Source organism: Argiope bruennichi, chromosome 4 (genome assembly GCF_947563725.1).
Source record: "Argiope bruennichi chromosome 4, qqArgBrue1.1, whole genome shotgun sequence".
Lineage (NCBI taxonomy): Eukaryota > Metazoa > Arthropoda > Arachnida > Araneae > Araneidae > Argiope > Argiope bruennichi.
Window position 1 is genome coordinate 104155879 of NC_079154.1, and position 24544 is coordinate 104180422.

Consider the following 24544-nt stretch of genomic DNA (forward strand, 5'->3'; position numbering starts at 1 on the left):
TCTGCATTTATACTCCAATAATGCAGCAGCATAGCAAGACATTTTTGTTGCTATGTAATTATGAGTAGTTTTTAAAATATTATGGATTGAATCTGAAAAAATTGCACCAAGATTTGGATTGAAAGTTTGAATCTCTAGGATTTTTATTCATGTTTAAAACATAACTTTAACTAGACCATGTATCAAATAATTTCAACAGTGAATTAAAGGAAATAATTAGGCATATTTGACAGTAATTTAAAGAATAGACCAAGGACTTTAAATGACAGCAGAAAAGTAAAAGTTTACAAAAACTACCGAGTGAGAAATGAGAGCATTTTTTTTTTTTTTTTTTTTTTATGGGTGAATTGTGTGTTCTTAAATCTCGTGTTAGTATTGTTAAGATTCATGCGAAAAATAGATTTTTACTTCGTTATTTGTGTGCATTTATATGTGAAGGGCAATTTAAGAATACAAAGGCTTAAGTACAATATAGATCTCATTGTAATTGCAAAGTTGTATTCATAATGACTTGTATTGAAAGATGGTATATTCAGTCAATAGTATATTCATTTAAAATCTACTAAACGAATATTTCTATCGGTTAATTAAATGCAATTCAGTAATATTAATGAATTATTATACATCTAGTCAATATATCCTAAATTCTGAATCGTTAGATGAGAGTACCTAATTTCTAAATTTATTTGAAATTGGTGCTTAAAGTTAATTAAATGGGTTACTTTCTTTCCTAATCTGTCTTGTGGGTTTCTGTATTTCAAAATTCTTTCCAGAAGATCTTTTCCTTTAAGAATAGTTTACTGTTAAATAAATTTTTAAAAAGTGCGAAAAGATTTTTCTTTTTTTTGGGAGGGGGGTATATAAATTGAACTTCGATTTTTTTTTTTTTTAAGTCATCTATTGTTAATTTGAAAGGAGAAAGAATGAATTATTTAACAGATGCACTGTTTGCACATACCATATTAAAAAAATGGCTACAAAATGAAACTTTTGCCAAGATGGTGAATATAGTTAAATAATTAAGTTTAACAACTTGACTGTCTTGCAAATGATGTAAATGATACATTAATAATGAGCACAATGTATACAAAAAAAAAAAAAAAAAAAAAAAGATGAAAAGATTTTTGCAGCTCAAAAGCAAAGAATCGAAAGAATAAATTTCATCGATTGCAAATTAAAATGCCTTTCTATTAGTAAATGCGGAGCGACTTTTTCTACATTTGAAAAATTTGATTCATAAAATTGTAATTGAAATTTCTAATAAAAGATTTGTTGAATGCAAATGCACCATTTGCATTTAATGGAATTGTATTGCATGAACTATTTTATAATCATAAGATTTACTCACTGAAAAAACTATTTAGATGAGTGAAAAAAAAAATATTTCAAAATTTAGATTATCTTTCAATGGCATGTAAAATTTTGTCAGTAAATCTGTACAAAATTTTGCTTATTTGTCATAAAATAGTTCATTTTCAATTTTTACTGAATCAATCTACTATATTGAATGAATGATATTGAATTTGTTTGACATTTCCACTGTGCAATATACCAGGTGTCCGCAAAATGACTGATGGATTTTGAAAGTGTAAAAAAAACCCAATGTGATAGAAAGGTATCATTTTGCGGCCTTAAACTTGGGAAATCGGGGGATTTTATCGCATCAAATTGCAAATTTAATTAACATTACGACCGACAGGGTGCGCTTCAAGACAGGAAAAATAAAAACTACAAAAGATTAAAACAACCATGTTTTCAATGTAACACCCATTTGCAGTCTGAGGCAAACATTTCTCTAGACATCCATGCAAACACGTCATGAATTGTTTCACGTGCAGTACAGCGCCACCTCTTCGTGGAAATGTTAATTAAATTTGCAGTTTGGTGGGGTAAAATTCTTTAAGGCCACAAAAGATAAATTTCTATCGAATCCCGTCGTTTTTTCATATTGATTTTTCAAAATTCACCAGTAATTTTTGAGCCACCCGGTAAGATGAGGGTGAAAATATGATATAGCATCTAATTTGTACAAGTCTAGTTTATTTGGGTAAAAAAAATTGCCATTTCCTTGTCGATTTAATTCCACAAGATATCTTATTTGACACTTTCGAAAAAGAGGAATGAATATTTTTGCTTGACAACAGTTCTGGAGAAATTTTATCTTTTTTCGTTTTGTTTGTTTTTCCTATTAATAAATAAGAAAGCGACATGGTGTTCTACAAGAGGCTAGCAGAGCTACCCAATTTGGCAATTATATTTTGGACAAGTGCCGGTCGGAGCGATTTTTTCCCCTGAAATTTTAATTAAAAGAATTGACTTTTTTTTTTGCGATAATTCCTAAAAATAATATTGCATGAAACTAATTTTTGATCACTTTAAAATAAAATTTAAAAAATACTGTGCATTTAATAATACCAATTTAGTTATGCATTATTAAAAAAAAAAAATTGCTTGATTTTTCAAAATAGATTTTATGACTGCCTTAAAAGTCAAATCAATCGTTTTCAGCGTTTCTTCAAATACTTAATCGTGATATTATATTAAACAATCTATATACAGTGTAGCGATCGTTCTAATCCTCTCGAAGAGTGCGCCTAAGTGTGACGTGTGTTTCGTCTCCGTTAGTTGCTCCCGGCGATAAGGCGCGCGATGTTAGTGTGTGGAATAAAAATATATTTTTGATAATAAAATGTAGAGTGATTGCTTTCAAACCCTTACATCAAATCAGATGATGATAAATAATATTATGGATTAATCAATCCACTTCAATAGCATGGAAAAGAGCTAAAAAGTTTTCATTCTTTTTCTATGTGCTATAAAAAGTTGGTATAAATCATTTAATTATATAAAAAAAAACATTTTTATTCATATTTTTCTGCCAAAATAAGCAATTCTGGATTTTTTGAAGATTTATTTGGGATGGTAAAATAAAGATCTTGGGCAAGTTTCATGCTTTTATCTGCAAATTCATCCAATTTGTAGTATTTTTTATAGTTGTTTTATTTTATTTTTTCTGTCAGTACAATGTTATGAGTTAAATGTTGTTTAGTAGGAAATTATGAATTCATATTTCCGGGAACAAATATATATATATATAAATGCTTAAAATTACTTCTATGATATGCAGAACTTTTGTATTCTGAAGAGTATTTTTTTAATATGCTAAATACAGAAACCAACTCTTTTGAAGCTTCATGAGACATGTAATACCATTAAGGGTCATTAAAGAGTTTAATCAGGACCTGAATGTTTGTGGTTGGGAAATTATAAAGACTAACTGACAGACCATTTAGAATGTAAAATAAAATAATATTTTTCAAATTTCTTTCGAAAATGGTGGGTGGCAGGTATCTGATGACCAATGATATGAGCATATCTAGGGGGTCATAAGATTTCATCTATACTTATAATAAAGCTCAATGTGTGTGTGTGTGTGTTGGCGCTCTACAGGCCAGGTCATTTGACATACAGCTATCAAATTTGGTTCATGTATACCTTAGAGGTCGGGAATGTGCACCTGGGGTCCCTTTTTTTGAAATTTTAATTAGAATTTAAATTATTAATTAAAAACTAACTTTCCCGCCAAAAAAATCTTCCATTTTCCCCACCGCCAAATGAGTAAGGCTTCAGTTTCTTTTTTCTCCCAACAGTAATGAGGCTAGGGTTAATATTTTTCGGCGGATTATTTTAAACGATTCTGTTTATTTTCTTAATGTTTGATGCATTTAAAATTAAACATTGTTAATTAATCCATGTTTCAGATTCATTCTGAAGTACTTTTGAATTAAAATAACACAGAATAAAGGAAATTAAAAATGTATAATCTGCATAGCGTTACCCCAACTGGCGTAGAAAAATTCACGCATTTGCGTTACCTAACTGGCGAAGAAAATTCACGCATGCGCATTGTTCTGATTGTTGTCATGACAACCACTTTCAACGGATGATTTAAATTATTTTTAGGTTAGTTGCATGCTTTTGTAAGTAAATTGTATTTATGTTAGTTATATATTTTTTGTATATGCTTATAGTTTTAAGTACATCGTTTTTTACGTAGTTTTTTTTTTTACCTGTTTTCAATGATTTAAGTTATTTTTAGGTTAGTTGCATGCTTTTGTAATTAAATTGTATTTATGTTGGTTATATATTTTTTTGTATATGCTTATAGTTTTAAGTACATCGTTTTTTAAGTAGTTTTTTTAAACCTGTTTTAGACCGATTATTTTAAACGATTCATTTTATTTTCTTAGTGTTTAATGCATTTAAAATGAAACATTGTTCGTTAATCGATCTGTTCATGATGAATCTGAGAAAATTTTGTTGACAAATTCTTGAGATATTACATAAATTAAGAAAGAATTTCTTTAGTGCCCATAAAGTTTAAACGCTCAGTGACTCTATTATCAGTAATCATATTATTAAAAAAAGGCTTTGTTTCAGTAAAAAATATTATTATATTAATTGCAGATTAATCATTTACACTTTAATTTAAAGCATAAATTCTACGAGGGGTAACAGAAAATTAGAGAGATACATATCACGTTATGGCTGAAGGCCTTTATAATATTATGAGTGAATTATATGACTATCAAAATTTGAAGTTTTAAAATATTTTGCTGAAGAATCCATTAAAGCTGGAATTGCATAAAATATTTAATTATTAAAATTTTAACGAACATTAAGATTGGCGAACCGGCTGGTCGCCAAAGGCGACTAGTATAAAATAAAAACCAGAAGTTAAGGATGTAGAAGTTACCAGAAATTAGAAATGTAGGAGTGTTTTTTTATTTCGCGAATTATTTTAAATAAATATATGACACAAATGCATAAAATAATTCCCAAACATTCCTCTTAAATAACTTTATTAAGAAGCAATGTTACAAATTTTCCAGGAAATATATTTAAACAATTTCAAGCTGTACAGATTTTTGATTCATAGCAAAATATATTGAATGGATGGCTTTAAAATTTCAGTACGAGATTTTCTTCATTTAAAAAAGTATTTTGCGAATAAGTTTTTATAAATGCTAAGCACTAATTTTAGTTGCAATCCTTTTTTCAGAATTCTAAATGTTTGCATTTAAAATACTATGAATCACTTGAATATATGAATTCAAGATTCTAGATTGTTTCATTTAGTATTACCTAATGCTGCATCAATTTCTGTTACAAAATTTTCTGTATTAATTATTTATAAATCATATATGCATTAAAATACTCTATCAGAATCTATTTTCTTTTTATTTTCCACATTAGGAATCAAGCACTTTTTAGGCAGTGCACATATATTTGGCCAATGTTTCAAGACATACACAGACCTATCACAGAATAAAATCATACACATGCTTGATGGTTCTAAATCTAATTAATAGTGAAAAATCAATATACAGTGTATGCAATGCAAAATTAAATAAATGTTTATACATGAAATGATAATACTTATAAAGTATGGAGAATAACTAGTTAAGTTATGTTCAAAAAGATATGAACCACGTGACTAATAATCGAATAAATAGCTAAGAATTACATATTGAACAGATTCGAAAAAATTTGGCATTGATATCACGAACCACTTATTGTGCTATCATACAGTCACTGCCAGAGTTTCCCAAACTTATTTGTTTACTTATTCTATTGCATCTTGAAAAAGAAATACAAAAGCAGATTTATTTGGTCCAGATTTGATGAGTCAAGTGAGCATTTTTAATTGATGTCTCGTTCTTGTATTTTTCAATTAATGATAATAGTCTGTATAGTGAGAGCATACATTTTCTACTCAAATGACATCATGAACTTTATATCACAAATCATCTTAATAATCAGAAATGTGTTTTAAAATGGAAAAACTTCTTACATTTATTGTAGTACAAGATGTGAATTATAAATACACATTATCTTTATATTTTCTTAAGAGAATCTGCTAGTCATGTCCTAGTGCACAAAATGAGCAAGCTACATTTATCTTGGTTAAGACGACTGTTGAGAGGTTTCTGGTGCATATTATTTTTTCAAGTCGATCATGGTTTTATAAAACTGATTGGAAATTTGTATCAATGTATAAACACAATTTATTTTCCTTTCTCATAAGAAACGTGAACGAAACAAATTATTCGAAGAACACAACATCCTTTAAAAGGAACCGTAATAGAGATTTGTTACAAACATTTAATATATCTTACAAACATTAACTCTTTACATATGTACATAATTTGTAATGTCACAATACAGACTGTTCATCCACAGATGCTACAAGCAAAAGCATTTTAAACACATGTGCCAAATCGATTAGTCATCTCATGAAACGACAGATTTATATTAAGAAAACTAATTTTCTATTACAAGTGATACTCTCAAGAACTCTTAATAAAATCTAATTCTCTTTGTGCACGAATTAGTTTGATGGAGTCGATTTTCCTTTAATATTCCTGCACCTGTGGACGCACAGAAGTGGCGCACAACACCATATAGGAAATGGGATTGTTTATTTGATCATTTCCTCAGAGAAAAACAGTTTGGGAAGCTCTGTTCTTAACTTCTGTCCCAAATTAGTCTGCGCCATTATTGAAGGGTGTGCTTTTCCGGCGAACAGACAGTTTTCCCTTCAGCCACGGACCTTGCAACTCCAAAGGATGAAAGTCGTCACTCAAACATCGTTCCCTCGCTCCAACTGTGACCACCAAACAAAAAGTGTGGAACTGACTCTCATCATAAATAGGTCCCTGTTTACCTTTCACCATGACTCCAGTATTCATCTGTTTTACAATCGTTTCGACAATGTCCCTTGCAGTGGTCAGTCGATTTACAGAGAGCTTCACACTGTAGCCACTGGCCAGACCAGTTTCGTAGTCAGCATACACTCGGATCTCTGACTCACTCTCGGCAACTGGTGAGGATGGTCTAGAAGACGTTTCTGCAACGTCCACTCTGTCCAACTCGTCGTCATTGCTGGAGAAGTGTTCTTTGGGGTCGACTGCAATGTCCACCGAAGAGAACGATTTGAGACTACCAGCAAATGAACTGCGAATACTACTCCGGCTGGTGGAATCGCCTAGACGCTCCGCACTATGGGCTTTGCAGTTCATGATGTCAACTGCCAAATCTGTTCGACTGATCTGTAGTCGTGATGTCGAAGAACATCGACGTATCTGTCGCTTCTCGGTGTCGAGGAGTCTCATTGAGGGTGCCGGACTGGTGCGTGTGCTTTCCGTGACTTCTTTAACTTGTTCAGGGGAGTTGATTCTCGGAGAATCGGGACTGGATGCGTTCGTCCAGATATCCTTGAGAAGAACGCCGTTGGAGCCTTGCTTGTCGCGAGCGAATGTGAGGACATCCATGATCCAACGAATAGCTCTCCACATGTTATCAACTTGAGATTGAAATTCTTGCAGTTGATTCAGACGCGATTTTGCCTCAGATAATTCTGTTGATGAAAATGCCTGTTTGGGGAAGAAGGGGGGAAAATGCATTAGTGACTTTTCAAATGTAAATAAAACATTTTCAAAAATTCAGTTGGTTAAAAATGCGCACAACAAAAATGATGGGTCTTAAGAGAAAGCAAAATCAGACACAAGCAAAAGATTATTATTTCATCGAATTATTCACTTCTGAGATTAAATACAAAATTTATGGTAGAAAAAAACATCTATTATATAAATTTTCATTTCTGATTTCACTAAATAAGATTTTTTTACATAAAAAAAATTCAATCATCCGTATGCCCTTTTTTCATGTGCTATCTTTTCCATAAACGAGATAGATTGATTAAATCTTTAATAATGAAAGCTAATGTGTGTATGTATGTCCAATAGACATAGTTTGTATGTATGCATTATTTGATCATGTTTGAAACGAATAAACTTTGGAGGATTCAAATACTCACTTAGGAACGATATTTTGAAGTTTTAGTTTATTATAAGTATGCTAAAGTTTGGAATTTTTTTCGCAATAATTTCCGAAATATTACAACACAAAAATAATTTTTACGTCATTTTAAAATTTAATATATATATATATATATATATATATATATATATATATATATATATATATATATATATATATATATATATATTTTAACGATACCAATTTACTATGCATTATTTTCAAGTCTATATATTTTAATATACATATGCATAGTTTTTTTTACAATTTGTAATAAATGTTAAAAAATGTTTTGCGATTATTTTACAACAATATATTTCATTGTTGAAATTAATCTCAAATCGTTTTCAATGTTGCAACTAATATTTCATACTAGCTTTTAATTTTAATTTTTGATGGTGAAAATATGAAATTATGGCTTATTGGCTTACTTTTCTTAATGGGTGTCTCTTTCAACTTTATTTTAAATTAATTTAATTTTATTTTAAATTCAACTTTATTTCTTTGTGATTTTTTTTTATTTACATATTTAAGATTTTTTTATTTACATATTTAAGATTTTTTATTTACATATTTAAGATTTTTTATTTACATATTTTTATTTACATATTTTTTATTTACATATTTTTTTATTTACATTTATAAGACTTCACAAGTAAGTAATGATGAAATTTTTTTAAGTACTTTCAATTTTCAACACTGCACTGTAATTAAGTACTCTTTAATTTAGTATAACTGTATCTATATTATCTTTTTTATCGCTTAAAATGCGTTCTCATATTAGTGTACTTATTTTTTAATTATTTATTATTTTGTTGTTGTTGTTGCTGAATCAGAGAAATTCTTTTTGAACAATCCTCTGAATTCATGAAAAATATTTAATAATACATATACAACTTCAATGTTGAATAACTTTATCTTCTGTTCTTATACTTTAAATAAAAATGTTTAGTTTCATAAAGTGAGTTTTTGTATTGGTTGAAGTTTAAACATTACATTACTGTATTTCAATTATTTAGGTTAGATGATGGGAAATTAAGAAAAAAAAAAAAAAAATGCATTGCACTATGAGCAGAATGGTGTAACAATTTTAAAATAATACTTGCTAAACGTCATCAAATTCTAAGTTAAAAAATTCTTTGTCGAGAAAGCATCAAAAGTAAATTACATAAAATATTTCAATGAAAATTTTAGCAAGCATATATTCCTGGGAAACTAATGGTTGCTAAAGGTGACTAATATTACATAGATTTCTGTTTAAAGAAAACCTTTAATAAAGGTTTTAAATACTGTGCAATTATTGTAAACGTTTAATGAGAGTTATATATATATATATATATATATATATATATATATATATATATATATATATATATATATATATATATATATATAATTCTTAAATTTACCTCTCTGTGAGCGTGATGGGCAAGCATGTTGTCCATTTCTAATATTGAAGAAAGTCTGGAATACCGCATGATGAAGTTTGGTTGATAAGTAGTCATATGAACTAAAAGAAATAAATAGCAAATGAGAATATAAACAACAAAAATTATAGCGTAAACAAGGAAACAATGACATAAGCAATACTAAATATAAATATAATTTAAAAAACAATGATATAAAATATTAAGAAAATTTGAAATAGATAACATACTCATTTCGAATATTTGTATTGGAAGCGGAATGCAGTCTGGTCTCGAAGTAATTTCATCACACTGTCCTGGTACTGAGCATACACTATCCACAGGTGGCAGCACAAGCAGAAATGAGACATTCTCACTTAGCTCGATAACCTCCACATCGTAATATCTGTAACGAGATATTGCGTATAAAAATCATAAGCTATAAAGTAAATTACTTGGAATGATATTCAGAATTTTACTAAATTCACATTAATGGATTTCACATTGTGGGACATATATATATAATTTTTAAACAGAGTCGTGGCCCAATACAGAAAGACACTTTGAATTTTTAACTTCGTTTTATTTCCATCCCGAGAGGCATGATTTATGAACAAGCAGAAGCGACGAGCACAATACAAAACGACACAGAATGAAATGAGGAAAATCTAATAAAAATTTTATCCCTGTGAATATATACTGTGAGATTTTAATAGGGATTTCCTATAAGCGTCGACCCCAGGCAGGGAATCATCGGGATGTCCCTGCCTGGGACATCCCGATTTAAGTCAGCAATATTTTATCCCTTCACTCGGAGTGTGGGAACTTGTCGGCTTTTAGCCGATTCAGCAATTTTAGAGCTTGTGTTGAATTAATTAAATATAAAAAGTGGAATGGGATCAGGAAGTAAGAGAATATTTTAGAATGAAGTTAATATGGGATGAATTAAGATAAAACTTTGAAATTAAATATAAAAAGTGGAATGGGATCAGGAAGTAAGAGAATATTTTAGAATGAAGTTAATATGGGATGAATTAAGATAAAACTTTGAAATTAAATATAAAAAGTGGAATGGGATCAGGAAGTAAGAGAATATTTTAGGATGAAGTTAATATGGGAGAAATTAAGATAAAACTTTGAAAATTAATTAGGTTTTAATTTAGATTTTAATATCATTACACATATATAATAATATAAAAAAAATATAGGAGGGAACGGAAAGACATAAAAAACAATTTTAAGTGAAAAAAAATTGAATTATTGATATCAAAATAAAGTAGTATTAGATGATAAAAAATCCCCCCCCCCTTAAAAACGTGTACTATAGATTGTATTTTGTTATGAAATATTTAAATTTCAACTTTTTTTAAAATTCAAAATGTATTTAAAGATGGTAATGTTTTGCTTAAACGTTAAATTTTCGAATAATCATTAAAAGATTATGGGAACAAAGGTGTGGTGCTCACCATAAAAATTATTACAAAAAGTTAGGTTTTAATTGCTATAACAATCAGTGGTGTACAATGTGAAATGCGGTCAAAAGAGATTTAGATGATTAAGACGTCTTTCTTAGAGAGTGACAGGGAGATAAAAGAATTAATACATTTATATCAATTTATACACTTATATCAATCAATATATTTATATCAATTTATGTGATTAGAGAGAAAGGAAAAAGACAGAGAAAAAAAAAGTGACATTATGCCCTGGATACCACTTAGTAGTGATACCCATTATTAAAATTAATGTTGAGCTAAAAATTATTCTACTAATTAAATTTTATATAACAAGAAAACTGAGCGGCACAGAATAATTCACAGATTACATATTTATTTTCTATTTCTAAGAAAAAGATTTTTATAATTAATAAGAAGCATTTACCTGTGCAAGTCTATCACATTTTCTGGAATGTCAAGTTCTGTCAGCAATTGTTTTGTTGCCAATGATAGAGCCTTCTGAAATTTCATTTGAATTTCTGTTGGTCCGACTGGTAAACTTCCACTTGCAAGACTTTTAAACCACTGCCATTCTTCGCTATAAAAAGAAAATGTCAGTCAGTTTCAGGATTTAAAAAATAACCTTTTATGAATAAATAATACTTGAAGAGACTTTGAAATAACAGTGCAATTGAAAGGTATTATTGGATGATAATATAAAGTTTGAAGAAATGTACAAATAATTTTAAGGCTTATATACGGAAATTTAATTGAAAAGAAATAATTTGGTTTTTATAAAAAATGGTATTAATCCAAAAAATGTATTTGCAAATTGATATTGATTCTTTCAATTTTAGTATACAAATGATGTTTGAGACTAACAATAAAAAAATGATTTGAATAATTTATTTGTAACTTTCGATCTAAAATTCACATACATTGTCTATAAAAGTCGAACTTACATGTACACAAATTTGATACATTTTCCAAAATTTCTTAGTTACAATATAAACGTGATAAATTATTTTTAAGCTGAAGGCAAAAGTTGAATCTTTATTTTTCAGCATGTCAATGAATAAAATTTTATTTAATTTTTAGAGCGAACTCTCACATGCAGGAATTAAGTAATATAAGTTATTATAATATTTTAAAATATTAATAATATTTTTAAAAATTCGTTTTCTTTCAGTTGTGTCAGAAATATGTTTTATATTTTGGCAGGTAATGATTATGTGAACATGTATTATTATTTCAATGAATATATGAAAACTTAAATTAGGAAGCCAGTTTCATCCATGGTAAAAGCATTAAGTAAATAACAAAAAAAAAAAAAAAAAAAAAAAAAAAATCTTGAATTACACAGAATTTTTAGAATTTAACCCTTTAAAGGGCCATTTTTTTCTAGTCATATTATATAGGTTTATTTTTATAATATTTTTAGGCTTGAAATTAGAATAAGAAAAGGGATTCATTTAGCTTATCAGATAAATTTAATTTGATTAATTAATTAATTTGGTTAATTAATAATTAAGTGACAAACCAATAAACATCATTTTGTGTGAGATAAAGAACTGAAGCATCTAAGTTTCTGTCTTTCTAAAAAATTTGTCAGAACTTATGCCAACCTACATAATTTCATACAAAGATTGATAAATTTGGTGGGAAGCATTCTTCCCACAGCCCTAGAAAGGGTTAAATCATTAATCAATACATAAAATATTCTCTTTCTGAAATGTATAATTTCAGTTGGTATGCTCTTATATGTTCTACAATCAAACAGTCAATTTAATATCATTGTCATTGTTATCATATATGATATCATTTTGAGAAACTATCTTACCAAGATACGTGAGGGTTGTCTCTTATTTTTGCATGAGGTAGTACATTAGGTATCAACCGTGGCACGACCACACGAATGGCATCCACCGAGCTCTTTAATTTCATATAACCCACATACAGGCCCCTGGATAGGGGCTTGTTGCTAACTTGACTATAAAGAATCATTTCCTGCATGGAAACAATTTCTAAGCATTAATACAAAGAATATTACATATAAAAAAAGAAATCTAAATGTATATAATACTATTACTGTGATTAGATAAATTCAACCACATAATTTTTAAATAAATGGAAGCATTAATGCAGTGTTTTCCCTGTTTCCTTTAATCCATAGAGATATCGACTAAGGAGGGGATATATCGATGAATGTATATAAATATCCTTGACGATAGTTTTAGAGATCATCATAAATTTTTAAAGCCAAATATAATGGGAAGGACAATAAATACAAAGCCATAGGTATTAGTTTTTAGAGAAATCGTGATAATATGGTGAGATTTCTATTTGAAGTCAAAGCTCATTAAAATAGGTCTGCCTAAATTTTAGAAATATTTTCCAGTCAAATTTAGAGAGACTCGAAAATCGTGCTTGTGAAATTATTTTTATTATTAAAAATATTTATCTTTGTGAATAGTAAATTGCACTGAAGAAAATCTATAAATCTTCCTTTGTCTTAGGAAAGATAGCAACAGAAAAGAGACACTAATTGTCTGGAAGAATTCTATTATATTTTTGTACTCATTTCTTTTTATGTAATAGTTTTTTTTTAATAAGCCTGCTTTCTTGTGAAAATATGATTGTCATTTTAATGGTCCGTGTTAGCATTTGAGGTGATTTTGTGAGTTTGATACATAAAATTAATATATATATATATATATATATATATATATATATATATATATTAAATAAAGAATAATGGTCATAATAGACATTCTCTTTTCATTCTTTAAGAAAAACACATGCTGATAAATTTCAATAAGAACACATTTTTCTGTTAGAGTAGACGACAGACAACCCATTACCTGTAATGAGTCCAAGAGCAAATCATTCACTCCTGGGTTGTCTCCGTTGCTGTCAGAATTGTTCGCTCTTTTTCTTTGTATTTTATACAGAGGTAGCCATCTCACCGAAAGGGTGACCATCGTCTTGGGATCTTGAATGTGCTTGACGGTACACAGGACTGTTGTACCTTCACTGTCCTTCAAAGGCAAATAGTACAACTGTCCTAAGTCTTGCAGTCCTAGAGCACTCTGATACATAAAACAAAAGAAAAATTAATTCATGTAAAATTCTGCATTAGATACTTTATTTCTTCTTTTCAAATTAAATTTATTTAAAATCTATTCATTACTTTACTACACTATAATTAAATAATTATAATATAAATTCAGATACATTCATCTAAACATGGCATATTTTTTATTTTAAAATTAAATTTTCATATTTAAGATCTTTGATGATCATTGCAACCTAGATGAGTTTTCAATATATGTAACATATTTCTTACATTTATTATATATCCCTTATTTTAATGTTCGTATTATTATAGCATTTCTTCCTTTAGAGTATTTAGTTTTCTTATATTTCTATAGGTATCCCACACTTTCACAGTTTTATTTAGATCTTCAAAAATGTGATAAAAATTGACGAAATGACATAATCTTTATTTAAAATCCATTCTTTGCTTAATTCTGACAGTGGCGGATTCCTGATTAAGCAGCTGTCTACGTCTGCTGTACTAAAGAGGTATTCGTAGAGAAGCCATTTAAAAATATTTTTTTTACCAAGTTGACGTCTTGCAATGAATTATTAAAAATTACAAATTGAATGAATGATGAGATATTCGAAAAACAGAATTTGTTTACAATGAATAGTTAAATAAATGAAAATTTAAGAAATAAATTTATGAAAATATGTTAGAATATTAATTATTCATTATCTGGTTTTTATAAGCAATGTTATGCATCCTGTAAAATATTAATTTTTAATGCTATTTATTTGAAATTTAGTATCTTTTTTATAATTCTTCATGATGATTAAATGTTTATTTATGAAAATATGTAAATAATATTAATTATTCATTAATTGGTTATTTTATAACCAAATGCTATTAATCCTATAAAATAATTTTTAATACTACATTTGTTTGAATTTTACTATTTTTTTTTTATAATTCTTCATTTTTATTAAATATTTATTTTGTAAGTATGGGAATCGTTAAATGATAATTATGTTTCATTCTTCACGAATTTTATTATTTAATTCTTAAATAAATAATTTTACAAACAAAACATAAGCAGTATTTACATAAAGAAACATACTAAACTTTACATATACTATATATATATATATATATATATATATATATATATATATATATATATATATATATATATATATATATATATATATGTATATAAGTAACCAAATCTAAAGTAAGAAATAGTTTGAAAACGAAACTAAAATGAAAACGAAACGAAACAGTTTCGAAATCGCAACTAAAAATTATTACCTATTCAAACTAAAACCATAAAACACCTTTTGTTTTATATATATATATATATATATATATATATATATTCACAAAGTGTTGCTTAACATGCTGATTAAGTTACAGATGTCTTGAAATGTGAAATTAGATTGACTAATACTTAAAAAGAGAGGTTTCAATGCTTAGAAGGACAAAATTTCTTTATTTGCCACTGATTAATTCCAATAAACAACTTTTAAAAAATAGCGCACTTCTGCGTCTCTGTGCAATGAATGACAACAGATATAACCTCCTCCTTCAAAATACTGGTACACGGATATCCTGATATATTTTCGTCTTCAAAAGAAGGTTCGTCTCAGCAGAGGAAATTTACACAGCAGATGTCAGCAAGAAGTCAGTTCTTATCTTAGAAGACGTTACTCTCATCTTCACTAACAAAGCGGAAGCGGGTGACAGAGGAAATTACACCTCACATATGGCAGCCAGTCACATATTAAAGATTATAAACAGCACAATATTTTTATCCAACTTCCGGCGAAAAAAAACGCCCTTTCCATCACTTTTACAGACTGATGGGCGAGGCCCAATCACTGTCAGAATCCAGAGACCAAAATGAGAGACGAAAAAAATCGTCTTTAAAAAATGAAAGGGTGAACAAGAATTATTAAAAAGAGTAAGATGGAACTATTTATATATTTTAATCAAAAGTAAGGCGTTTGAAAAGAAAGATAAAGTTTCCTTGACAATTTCCCAATCATTGTTTGAATCCAGAGATCAAAATGAAAGACGAATAAATAAATAAATAAAAAATCGCCAGTAAAAAGTGTAACATTAAACAAGAACTAATAAAAAGTATAATACTGAACTATTTATATTTTTTTAATTCAAAATTAAGGCGTTATAAAAAAAAGATGAAAGTTTCCTTGATAATTTTCCAATCATTGTTTGAATCCAGAGATCAAAATGAAAAACAAATAAATAAATAAATGAATAAAAATAAAAAAAAATCGCCAGTAAAAAATGTAACATTAAACAAGAATTAATAAAAAGTGTAATATTGAACTATTTATATGTTTCTTAATCAAAATTATGGTGTTTGAAAAGAAATATTAAGTTTTCCTGATATATTTCCAATCTTTGTTTGAATACAGAGATCAAAATAAAAAACGAAAAAAAAAAAATCGCCAATAAAAAGTTTAAGATTAAACAAGAACTATTAAAAAGTGTAAGATTGAGCTATTTATATATTTTTTTATCCAAATTAATGCGATTTAAAGCGAAACAAAATTAAAGTTTTCTTAATAATTTTATACATTTTTATTAACAATTATATAAAATTAAAAAAAATCCAATTATAATTGAATCAAAGGAATAACATCCTAAATACTTTTCTTTTTCCTTTAAAAGATCAGTTATTACTGAGGAAATAACCCCTTTATCTGACCTATTTTGAATTCGTGCCATTTGGCTGACTTTTCAACTTGCAGACTTTTCGTACATCCTTATTCCCACTTGTTGAATAACATCCTTTTTGAGAAGATTTGATGGGAAATTAAAATAAAGATTTTTATAATCGGAACATCCTTATGTTCAAAGAGTACTAGAATTTTAATTTGCCAGTTCTTCTATTTGAGTCACTTGAGAAGAACTCACCTGCATTTGTTCTGCAGCCTGCAAGAGCTTGCTTCGGAAGTGGACGTTGGAAGAAGAATGACTCTTCTCCATATCCTGTCTCAATGTCTTCACATCTTCCCAAGTGCAAGCCACCTAATTAGAAGCAAAACATAATAGCATTAACATGATAATATTTATACAGTTGTTTCACTATCTGTAAGCTTCAAGGTTAAAAATCGTGCAAAATTGAATCATTGAATCGTGAACATCATTGAATCTTGAGCAACGAAATTTGACTAATAGTTAAATCTTGGGCAGTAAAAATTCAAAGAAAGTATGTTTCAAAATTTTAATTAAAATTTCACCTAAAAATGAATCGAAATTTCAAAATTAATATTTCGGAGCGTATTATTTCGCTGAAGTATTTCTACTTAGAATACATTTATACATTTCAGCTTACCTTAAAATGTATTTTTATACATTTTTAGGTATCCGTCTAAGTAGAAAACATGAATTTGAAAGAAAACTTGCGCGTTTTTTTTCTTTTCGCATTTTTAAAAAAATAGGCACATTTCTGTTTCTAGTGATATCTTTATTTTGTCTCTATGCATATTAGAAGCCAAGTTATGACATGTAAGTGATGCTTATTTATAAGCAAGAGTTTAAATGCAATTTCTCAAGAACGAATTTTTTCATAATTCTACTGTACGAGTATTGTCATATATCAAAAAATAATCAAGATATCTTAAAGAAATTTATAATTAGTGCTCGTTATATTATGCAGAATGTAATGAACTATGGATTTGTGGAAGGCTCTAGAAGTGGAATTTGTCTTGTTTAATGGAAAAATTGTTGGAAAAAATTCCAGAATTTCATATATTAAACACAAAAATGTTTTTTTGAATATAATTCGTAGGTAATAGTTAGTCACACTCTAAAATATGTTACAGAGAAAAATAAAAAATTGTAACAATTTTTTTTCCTGTAAAATAATCTTTATCTTTAGTAAATAAATGCTAAAATTTGCATCAAATATGGTTTTTCTTCGAAAGCTACATATATATTGAAATAATTTCACTTTTATTCATCATTTTAATCTTATATTAATAAAAAAAAACATCATATAAACATTAACATTTTTTTTTTTTGAAAAAAATCCCCTCCGAACCTAGTCGGATACCTTAAGTGGAAATAACATTCCATATTTCAGAAAAAAATATAAATAAATCATAAAATATTCTATTTAGGTGTGACAAAAGTTATTTAATGTTTTGTATTGATTTGGTTTCTTTCAAATTTTTGGATTAGAAAGTAAGATAAATGCGGGATGATTGCGATATTAAATTTAAATCTTTATAATGGAAAGAACCTGAGAAAAAGATTAGAAGACTAGAATTTTTCAATTTTTTTCCCTTGTCATTTGAAATTTAAGTTAAAAATTATTTATTCTTCAGCATCACTGTTAAAAAATGATGTTCATTGTTTGATTGAAATTTAAATATGTTACTGCTGTTCAAAGAAAGAATTAGAACCCCCAAACTAAATCAATTACCCCCCCCCTCCCACACACACACAGCATTCATCTTCTTAATTCCTTTCACAGATTCTTTTTATCATATAAATTATGAACACACACAGCCACAGCATAAATCTTTTTTATTCCATTCACAGATTCTTTTTTGTCATACAAATTAATATTTATTAATATATCTCATATAAACAGTCTTTACTCTTAACTTTCATTAACTTCTTAACTTTCATTTTTTTTTTACCGAAAACGTACTGCGCATCGTTCTTTCACAATAAAATGTTTTGGTGAGGAAATTAGAAGCCCAGATGAGTTTAGGAATGTTAAATAATTGACACGTGCTTTATAAGCTGTCAAATCGATTTTTATGAACAATTAATCGAATTTCTTTCATAAAGAATGTCGTCTCTGCATTCGGAAAGAAAAAATTTTCCTCTACGCATTCTGTCAAATTCATCGTCATATTTTCATCCTGATTTGTTCTGTCTATTAATATATCGTAGGATTGGAATTTCTGGAATTGGAACATCACACATGGCATGATATTCAATTAAGTAAACATTTTTTTTTCTTTTTCTTTCAGGCATATAGTAATGTGCTTAGTATAGTAATGAAAAGAAAAAAAAGATATCTGAAAAATATTTGAAACATATGATATTCGGTTTTTATTTCAAAAGTAGTGCCTTAAATAATTTCAAGAAAACACAACTATCTTTATTACAAATTATATGAAACAAATTCAAACCTTACGATCAAAAGTAATGTTTTAGAAGAAACACTGAAATAAGTTCCTTTATGAAATTCATAGTTAAAAAAAATCAAGATATCAGATTAATTTATTTCCCATGATTAAGATATATTTTTTTTCTTAAGGTGTACGTACACACTAGAAGACTATTTTAAAAATTTTAACTTTAAAAATCCAGTTTTTTCACAGTAGGTCATTTCAGTGAGAAAAAAACCATATTAAACTAATTATTAATTAATTATATAATATTTAATGAGATAATTAGCCTATTTTTTGGAACATAATATCTTAAATTCTAATTTGTACAGACACACAATTCTTGTTGGAAATTATGCCTAATATTTAGTCTTCATGTTGTCTGCCTCAATCAAGTTATAAAAATACATAGTTTTTTTTAATAATTTTTTCATCAACGATGAATAGAAAAAGCCAGATTTTTTTCTGTCATTTTAACTTTTAAATAGCTATTAAAAATCTATTTCTATAAATATAACTTTTGAGGCACAAAACATCCGCTATTTCATACAGATTATTTTGATATATAAATAACTGATTTTGGTTCATTTCTTGTTGAGTTATGATTGTTTGAATGAAGCAACATAGTGGAAAAATATCATTCTTCATAAAATGAGTTTTAAAAAAACCGTAACTAGTGTTTTTAATGAAAGCACCTCAAGAAAAATAATTATAACTCGGGAAATATTTCGAAGACAACATCTTGGTATCGTTTGAAAGCTAAAGGATCAGAAAACATTATTAAGCAATAGAAAAAAAAAAGAAAAAAAAAGAAAAAATCGATATTTTGAACGATTTTCGAAGTTTCAAGTGTATACATACACCTTAAGAAAATTAACAAAAGCATTAATTTAGAGGCATTTGGCGCCATTGAGTTAATTGGCTTTTTAATATCTTACCTTCATGAGCCAATGAAAATCGGTATGTAGAGGAGAAGGATAGGTTTCATCTACTTCCAAAATCGGTAAAGTATCTTCAGCAGTTACTATAATCCTATCTTCGTGATATAATAGACAAGCCAAAAACACACCTCTGTAAAAAAAAAAAAAAAAAAAAAAAAGGATATGTAATTATAGAAGCATTGACAAATATTTTTTAAAAGTTTGCAAGAATGAATGAATTAAATTATTGATAAATTTAAAGCTTATATATTTTTTTATGATTCTGCACATATATTAACGCTTTAAAGGGCCATTTTTTTCTAGTCATATTATGTTAAAATATTTTTAAGCTTGAAATTAGAATAAGAAAAGGGATTCATTTTGCTTATTAGATAAATTTAATTTGATTCATTAATTAATTTGGTTAATTAATAATTAAGTAACAAATCAAGACACATCATTTTGTCTGAGATAAAGAACTGAAGCATCTAAGTTTCTGACTTACTAAAAAAAGTGTGTCAGAACTGATGCCAACCTAAATAATTTCATACAAATATTGATAAATTTGGTGGGAAGCATACTTCCGACGGCCCTAGAAAGGGTTAAAGTAATGTTTGAAATATTCATTAAATAATTATAGGCATAAATACGAGTTTCCCTTTAAAGAAAAAAATATTAGCATGAACAATATTATTAGAAAAATTGAAAAGCACGATAAAATAGAATTAAAAGAACGAATATTTACATATTAATTTTTATTATCAAAACGAAGCTGCAAATAGAAATTTTTTTATCCGGCAAAATATAATACTTCATTGCTTATGCATACCTTTTCATGTTCTTCTGAAATTTTGGAGCTGAAGTGAAGAGGTGTTTAATGCTTTTCCGTACTTGCCGTCTTTGTTGCTGAGGTGTTTCCGATAAATCTTTAAAAAAAGAAACATAAAAAGATGATTATCACGTATCTCATTATTTAAAGTCGTATGCTCATGTGCATTAGTTACTTCATCCTATTAAATATAAACCACGATATGGTAAGTACTTGGAAAATCCTTACCTTTAATTTCACTCGCATGTCCAGATCGAGAATTGATGATTTGGTGAAAGAGATCGTCTAACTTGCCTAAACGACCTGAAGAACGAGGAACTTTGCCTTCCACGTCCCGCCAACCTAAAAGGAATAAAAAGAACACTCTTATCAAATGCATCAACTGTTACAAAACTCATTTTGTTGTACACGGTTATAGCTAATTTCACCTAGGTAACGTCTTGGGTTTCTTAAACTCACGATCACATTTTTGGATAAAAATTCTCCCTTCCCCCCTCCACGATTTCACGTATATTTTCACCGGAAGACATGCATAGAAATAATAATTTAGTGATGAACGATATATAACGTTAATTTAAAATAGTTCTTTAAAAGTGTTTAAATCAAAATGGTGTTTGTGGTTATTACTAGATTTTTTAATATAATCTTTATTATTTGGTCGAGCTTGGTAAGGAAGGCGTACTTTCTTGAGAATTTAGAGACCAAATTTATCCAAGTTTATGTAACGAGTGACTACGATAGATTGGTTTAAGAACTCGGTCTCGGAGCATGAGGGTTCCAAGTTTGAAATCCGCTTTCATCAAAGATCAGTGCGTAAAAGAGTCTTTCACATATTAAATCGTTCATGATTTAATGTGCCTTATTGGCTTGGAATAAAACTCTGAAGAAGACGTAGCCAGCTCAATTGCTGACCTCCTTATCAATTCAGTTTTAGAATTACGAGATTTGTCTTAAAATAGCTCTCATATTGCTCAAGTGGACGTAAATATAATTTAAATAAAATACGTGCGTGCTCATAAACCAAATCCTAAGCTGCTAAATTGCACATTGAATCTATTAGGCAATAAATGCTACAGTGTCGCATTTATTTAATAGTAAAACTGTGAACAAAAATACATTAATTCAAGCAAATCTTCTAGAAATGTGAAATATGAGTTTCACAACAAAGAGAAGAAGAAATTTTATTAAATACTTTCGAGAATATAAATGTTGCAATATTGATATGCATCAAAAAATTTTCTTAAAAAACTAACTAACTAATTAGCTTAGCGGGAGTGTTGGAAGAGGGGATTATAGAGAAGCAAGGGGAGGATCGATGTTCTCAAGCTTCAATCTTGGAGGCTACTAGGAAAACAAAACATTTTCACCCTCCTTTCACGTTCTTCGAACTAAATATGACAAGGAAGGTGAAAAAATAAATGCCTGGGGGCTCGCAATGGCTAGTCTATCTGCATGGGGGCTTCTTGGCGGTTTTGGCGAACTCATGATATGCCTAGTTTTAAATCCACCTTTGATGGTGAGATTAAAATATATTTTACCTTGTTTATCTCTCTTTTATGTATATAAAAAACACGAATAAAAACGTGCATTAGAAAGCTGAATGAAAAGTGCATTGATTGAAAACAGCAAATTTCAGGGTAACACACGAAAGCAACGGCAGGCATGCAAGAGGGGAACTTACTGGAAGGGGTGGCGGACAAGGGCGATGCGCTCCTCCAGGAACTGAATCCTTTGACGTTCCCAGCAGCAACCCTCACGAAATACGTGCTGCCCTGGGTCAGGTCCGGAATCATGAGCTCCAGCTTCTGCACGTCCGAGATCTCTCGAGATCCCGCCAGCAGGGAGAAGTCCTCGTAGCAGCTCCATTCCACTGAAATCACAAAGTATCAATCACAAACTCACTCATCACGAGTGCTGAAAGCGAGGCATCAATCAAGAGAGGGAGCAGGATCACGGTTGCAGTTTAGTATTCAACAAATAAGCAATTTGGTGGACAGCCACTTTTTTACCTGGTTGGATATAGTAGGTTGAGATTTATTTTCAGATAATTTAATTGTTGTCTTTTCCGATCGAAATAAGACTTAATACTCTAACATAGTAAAATTTTATGTCAATAAGATGTTCATTCCAAAAGTGATTCAGAACTACATATACATACAAACAAAAAAGATTTGCTCTTAAGACAGGAGAAATCCCTACTAAAATTATCAAATTGTAAAATACTGTTTAGTACAATTATTTTTAATGGAGGTTTTTTTTTTATCAATATTACCATTAATGTAATTGGAATTACCATTAATACACTATAATATATTACTATTAATATAATTGGAATTATCATTAATATACCATAATATATTATCATTAATGTAATCAGAACTACATACACATACAAGCAAAAGAGATTTGCACTTAAGACAGGAAAAATTCCTACTAAAATTCTCACATTATAAAATACCTTTTAGTACAATTATTTTTAATGCAGACTTTTTTTTCTCTTTCAATTTTAGATATTTTTATTTTAAACTTAAGTATGCTCAGTTTTACCAGAAAATGACTCTTGCGCCATTAAATCCTACAACCCACTCTCTCCCCTCAAGTTTTTAAAAATATGAAAATTTTGTACGAATATGGGTTTGCTAAATATTTGACCTTTAAAATTTGAAGTTTTTTGCCAGCTGCAAATTTGGAATTACCATTAATATACAATAATATATTACCATTATTGTAATTGGAATTATCATTAATATACAATAATATATTACCATTAATGTAATTGGAATTATCATTAATATACAATAATATATTACCATTAATGTAATTGGAATTATCATTAATATACAATAATATATTACCATTAATGTAATTGGAATTATTATTAATATACAATAATATATTACCATTAATGTAATTGGAATTATTATTAATATACAATAATATATTACCATTAATGTAATTGGAATTATTATTAATATACAATAATATATTACCATTAATGTAATTGGAATTATCATTAATATACAATAATATATTACCATTAATGTAATTGGAATTATCATTAATATACAATAATATATTACCATTAATGTAATTGGAATTATCATTAATATACAATAATATATTACCATTAATGTAATTTGAATTATCATTAATATACAATAATATATTACCATTAATGTAATTGGAATTATCATTAATATACAATAATATATTACCATTAATGTAATTGGAATTATTATTAATATACAATAATATATTACCATTAATGTAATTGGAATTATCATTAATATACAATAATATATTACCATTAATGTAATTGGAATTATCATTAATATACAATAATATATTACCATTAATGTAATTGGAATTATCATTAATATACAATAATATATTACCATTAATGTAATTGGAATTATTATTAATATACAATAATATATTACCATTAATGTAATTGGAATTATTATTAATATACAATAATATATTACCATTAATGTAATTGAAATTACCATTAATATACAATAATATATTACCATTATTGTAATTGGAATTATCATTAATATACAATAATATATTACCATTATTGTAATTGGAATTATCATTAATATACAATAATATATTACCATTAATGTAATTGGAATTATCATTAATATACAATAATATATTACCATTAATGTAATTGGAATTATTATTAATATACAATAATATATTACCATTAATGTAATTGAAATTACCATCAATATATAATGTATTACCATATGATTAATGTATCATTTCGAATTCGAGGTACAAGTTTTACAAGATATAGGACCAAATTTCTTTCCAATTGGTCATCATTCGAGCTTATGTTTTAAAACACTGTTTTCATTTATAAAGGTA

At 27.9% G+C, this 24544-nt stretch overlaps 1 protein-coding gene across 4 annotated transcripts in view; it reads right to left on the bottom strand.

Moving 5' to 3' along the window:
* Positions 1-4858: 4858 nt before the first annotated feature.
* LOC129965744 (ankyrin repeat and fibronectin type-III domain-containing protein 1-like) overlaps positions 4859-24544 on the bottom strand; it is a 619339-nt gene continuing 599653 nt past the window's right edge. For 3 of the 4 annotated variants that reach the window (XM_056079892.1, XM_056079893.1, XM_056079895.1), the window contains 11 exons: positions 22350-22538; positions 20897-21010; positions 20669-20765; positions 19858-19990; positions 16707-16820; positions 13585-13812; positions 12564-12730; positions 11169-11321; positions 9539-9693; positions 9291-9391; positions 4859-7436 (listed from right to left, as the gene is read on the bottom strand). In XM_056079892.1, coding sequence (XP_055935867.1) covers positions 6546-7436; positions 9291-9391; positions 9539-9693; positions 11169-11321; positions 12564-12730; positions 13585-13812; positions 16707-16820; positions 19858-19990; positions 20669-20765; positions 20897-21010; positions 22350-22538 — 2342 coding nt within the window. In that variant the 3' untranslated portion in view covers positions 4859-6545. The remainder of the gene's footprint in view (positions 7437-9290; positions 9392-9538; positions 9694-11168; positions 11322-12563; positions 12731-13584; positions 13813-16706; positions 16821-19857; positions 19991-20668; positions 20766-20896; positions 21011-22349; positions 22539-24544) is intronic. The other variant, XM_056079896.1, reaches the window with a different exon arrangement.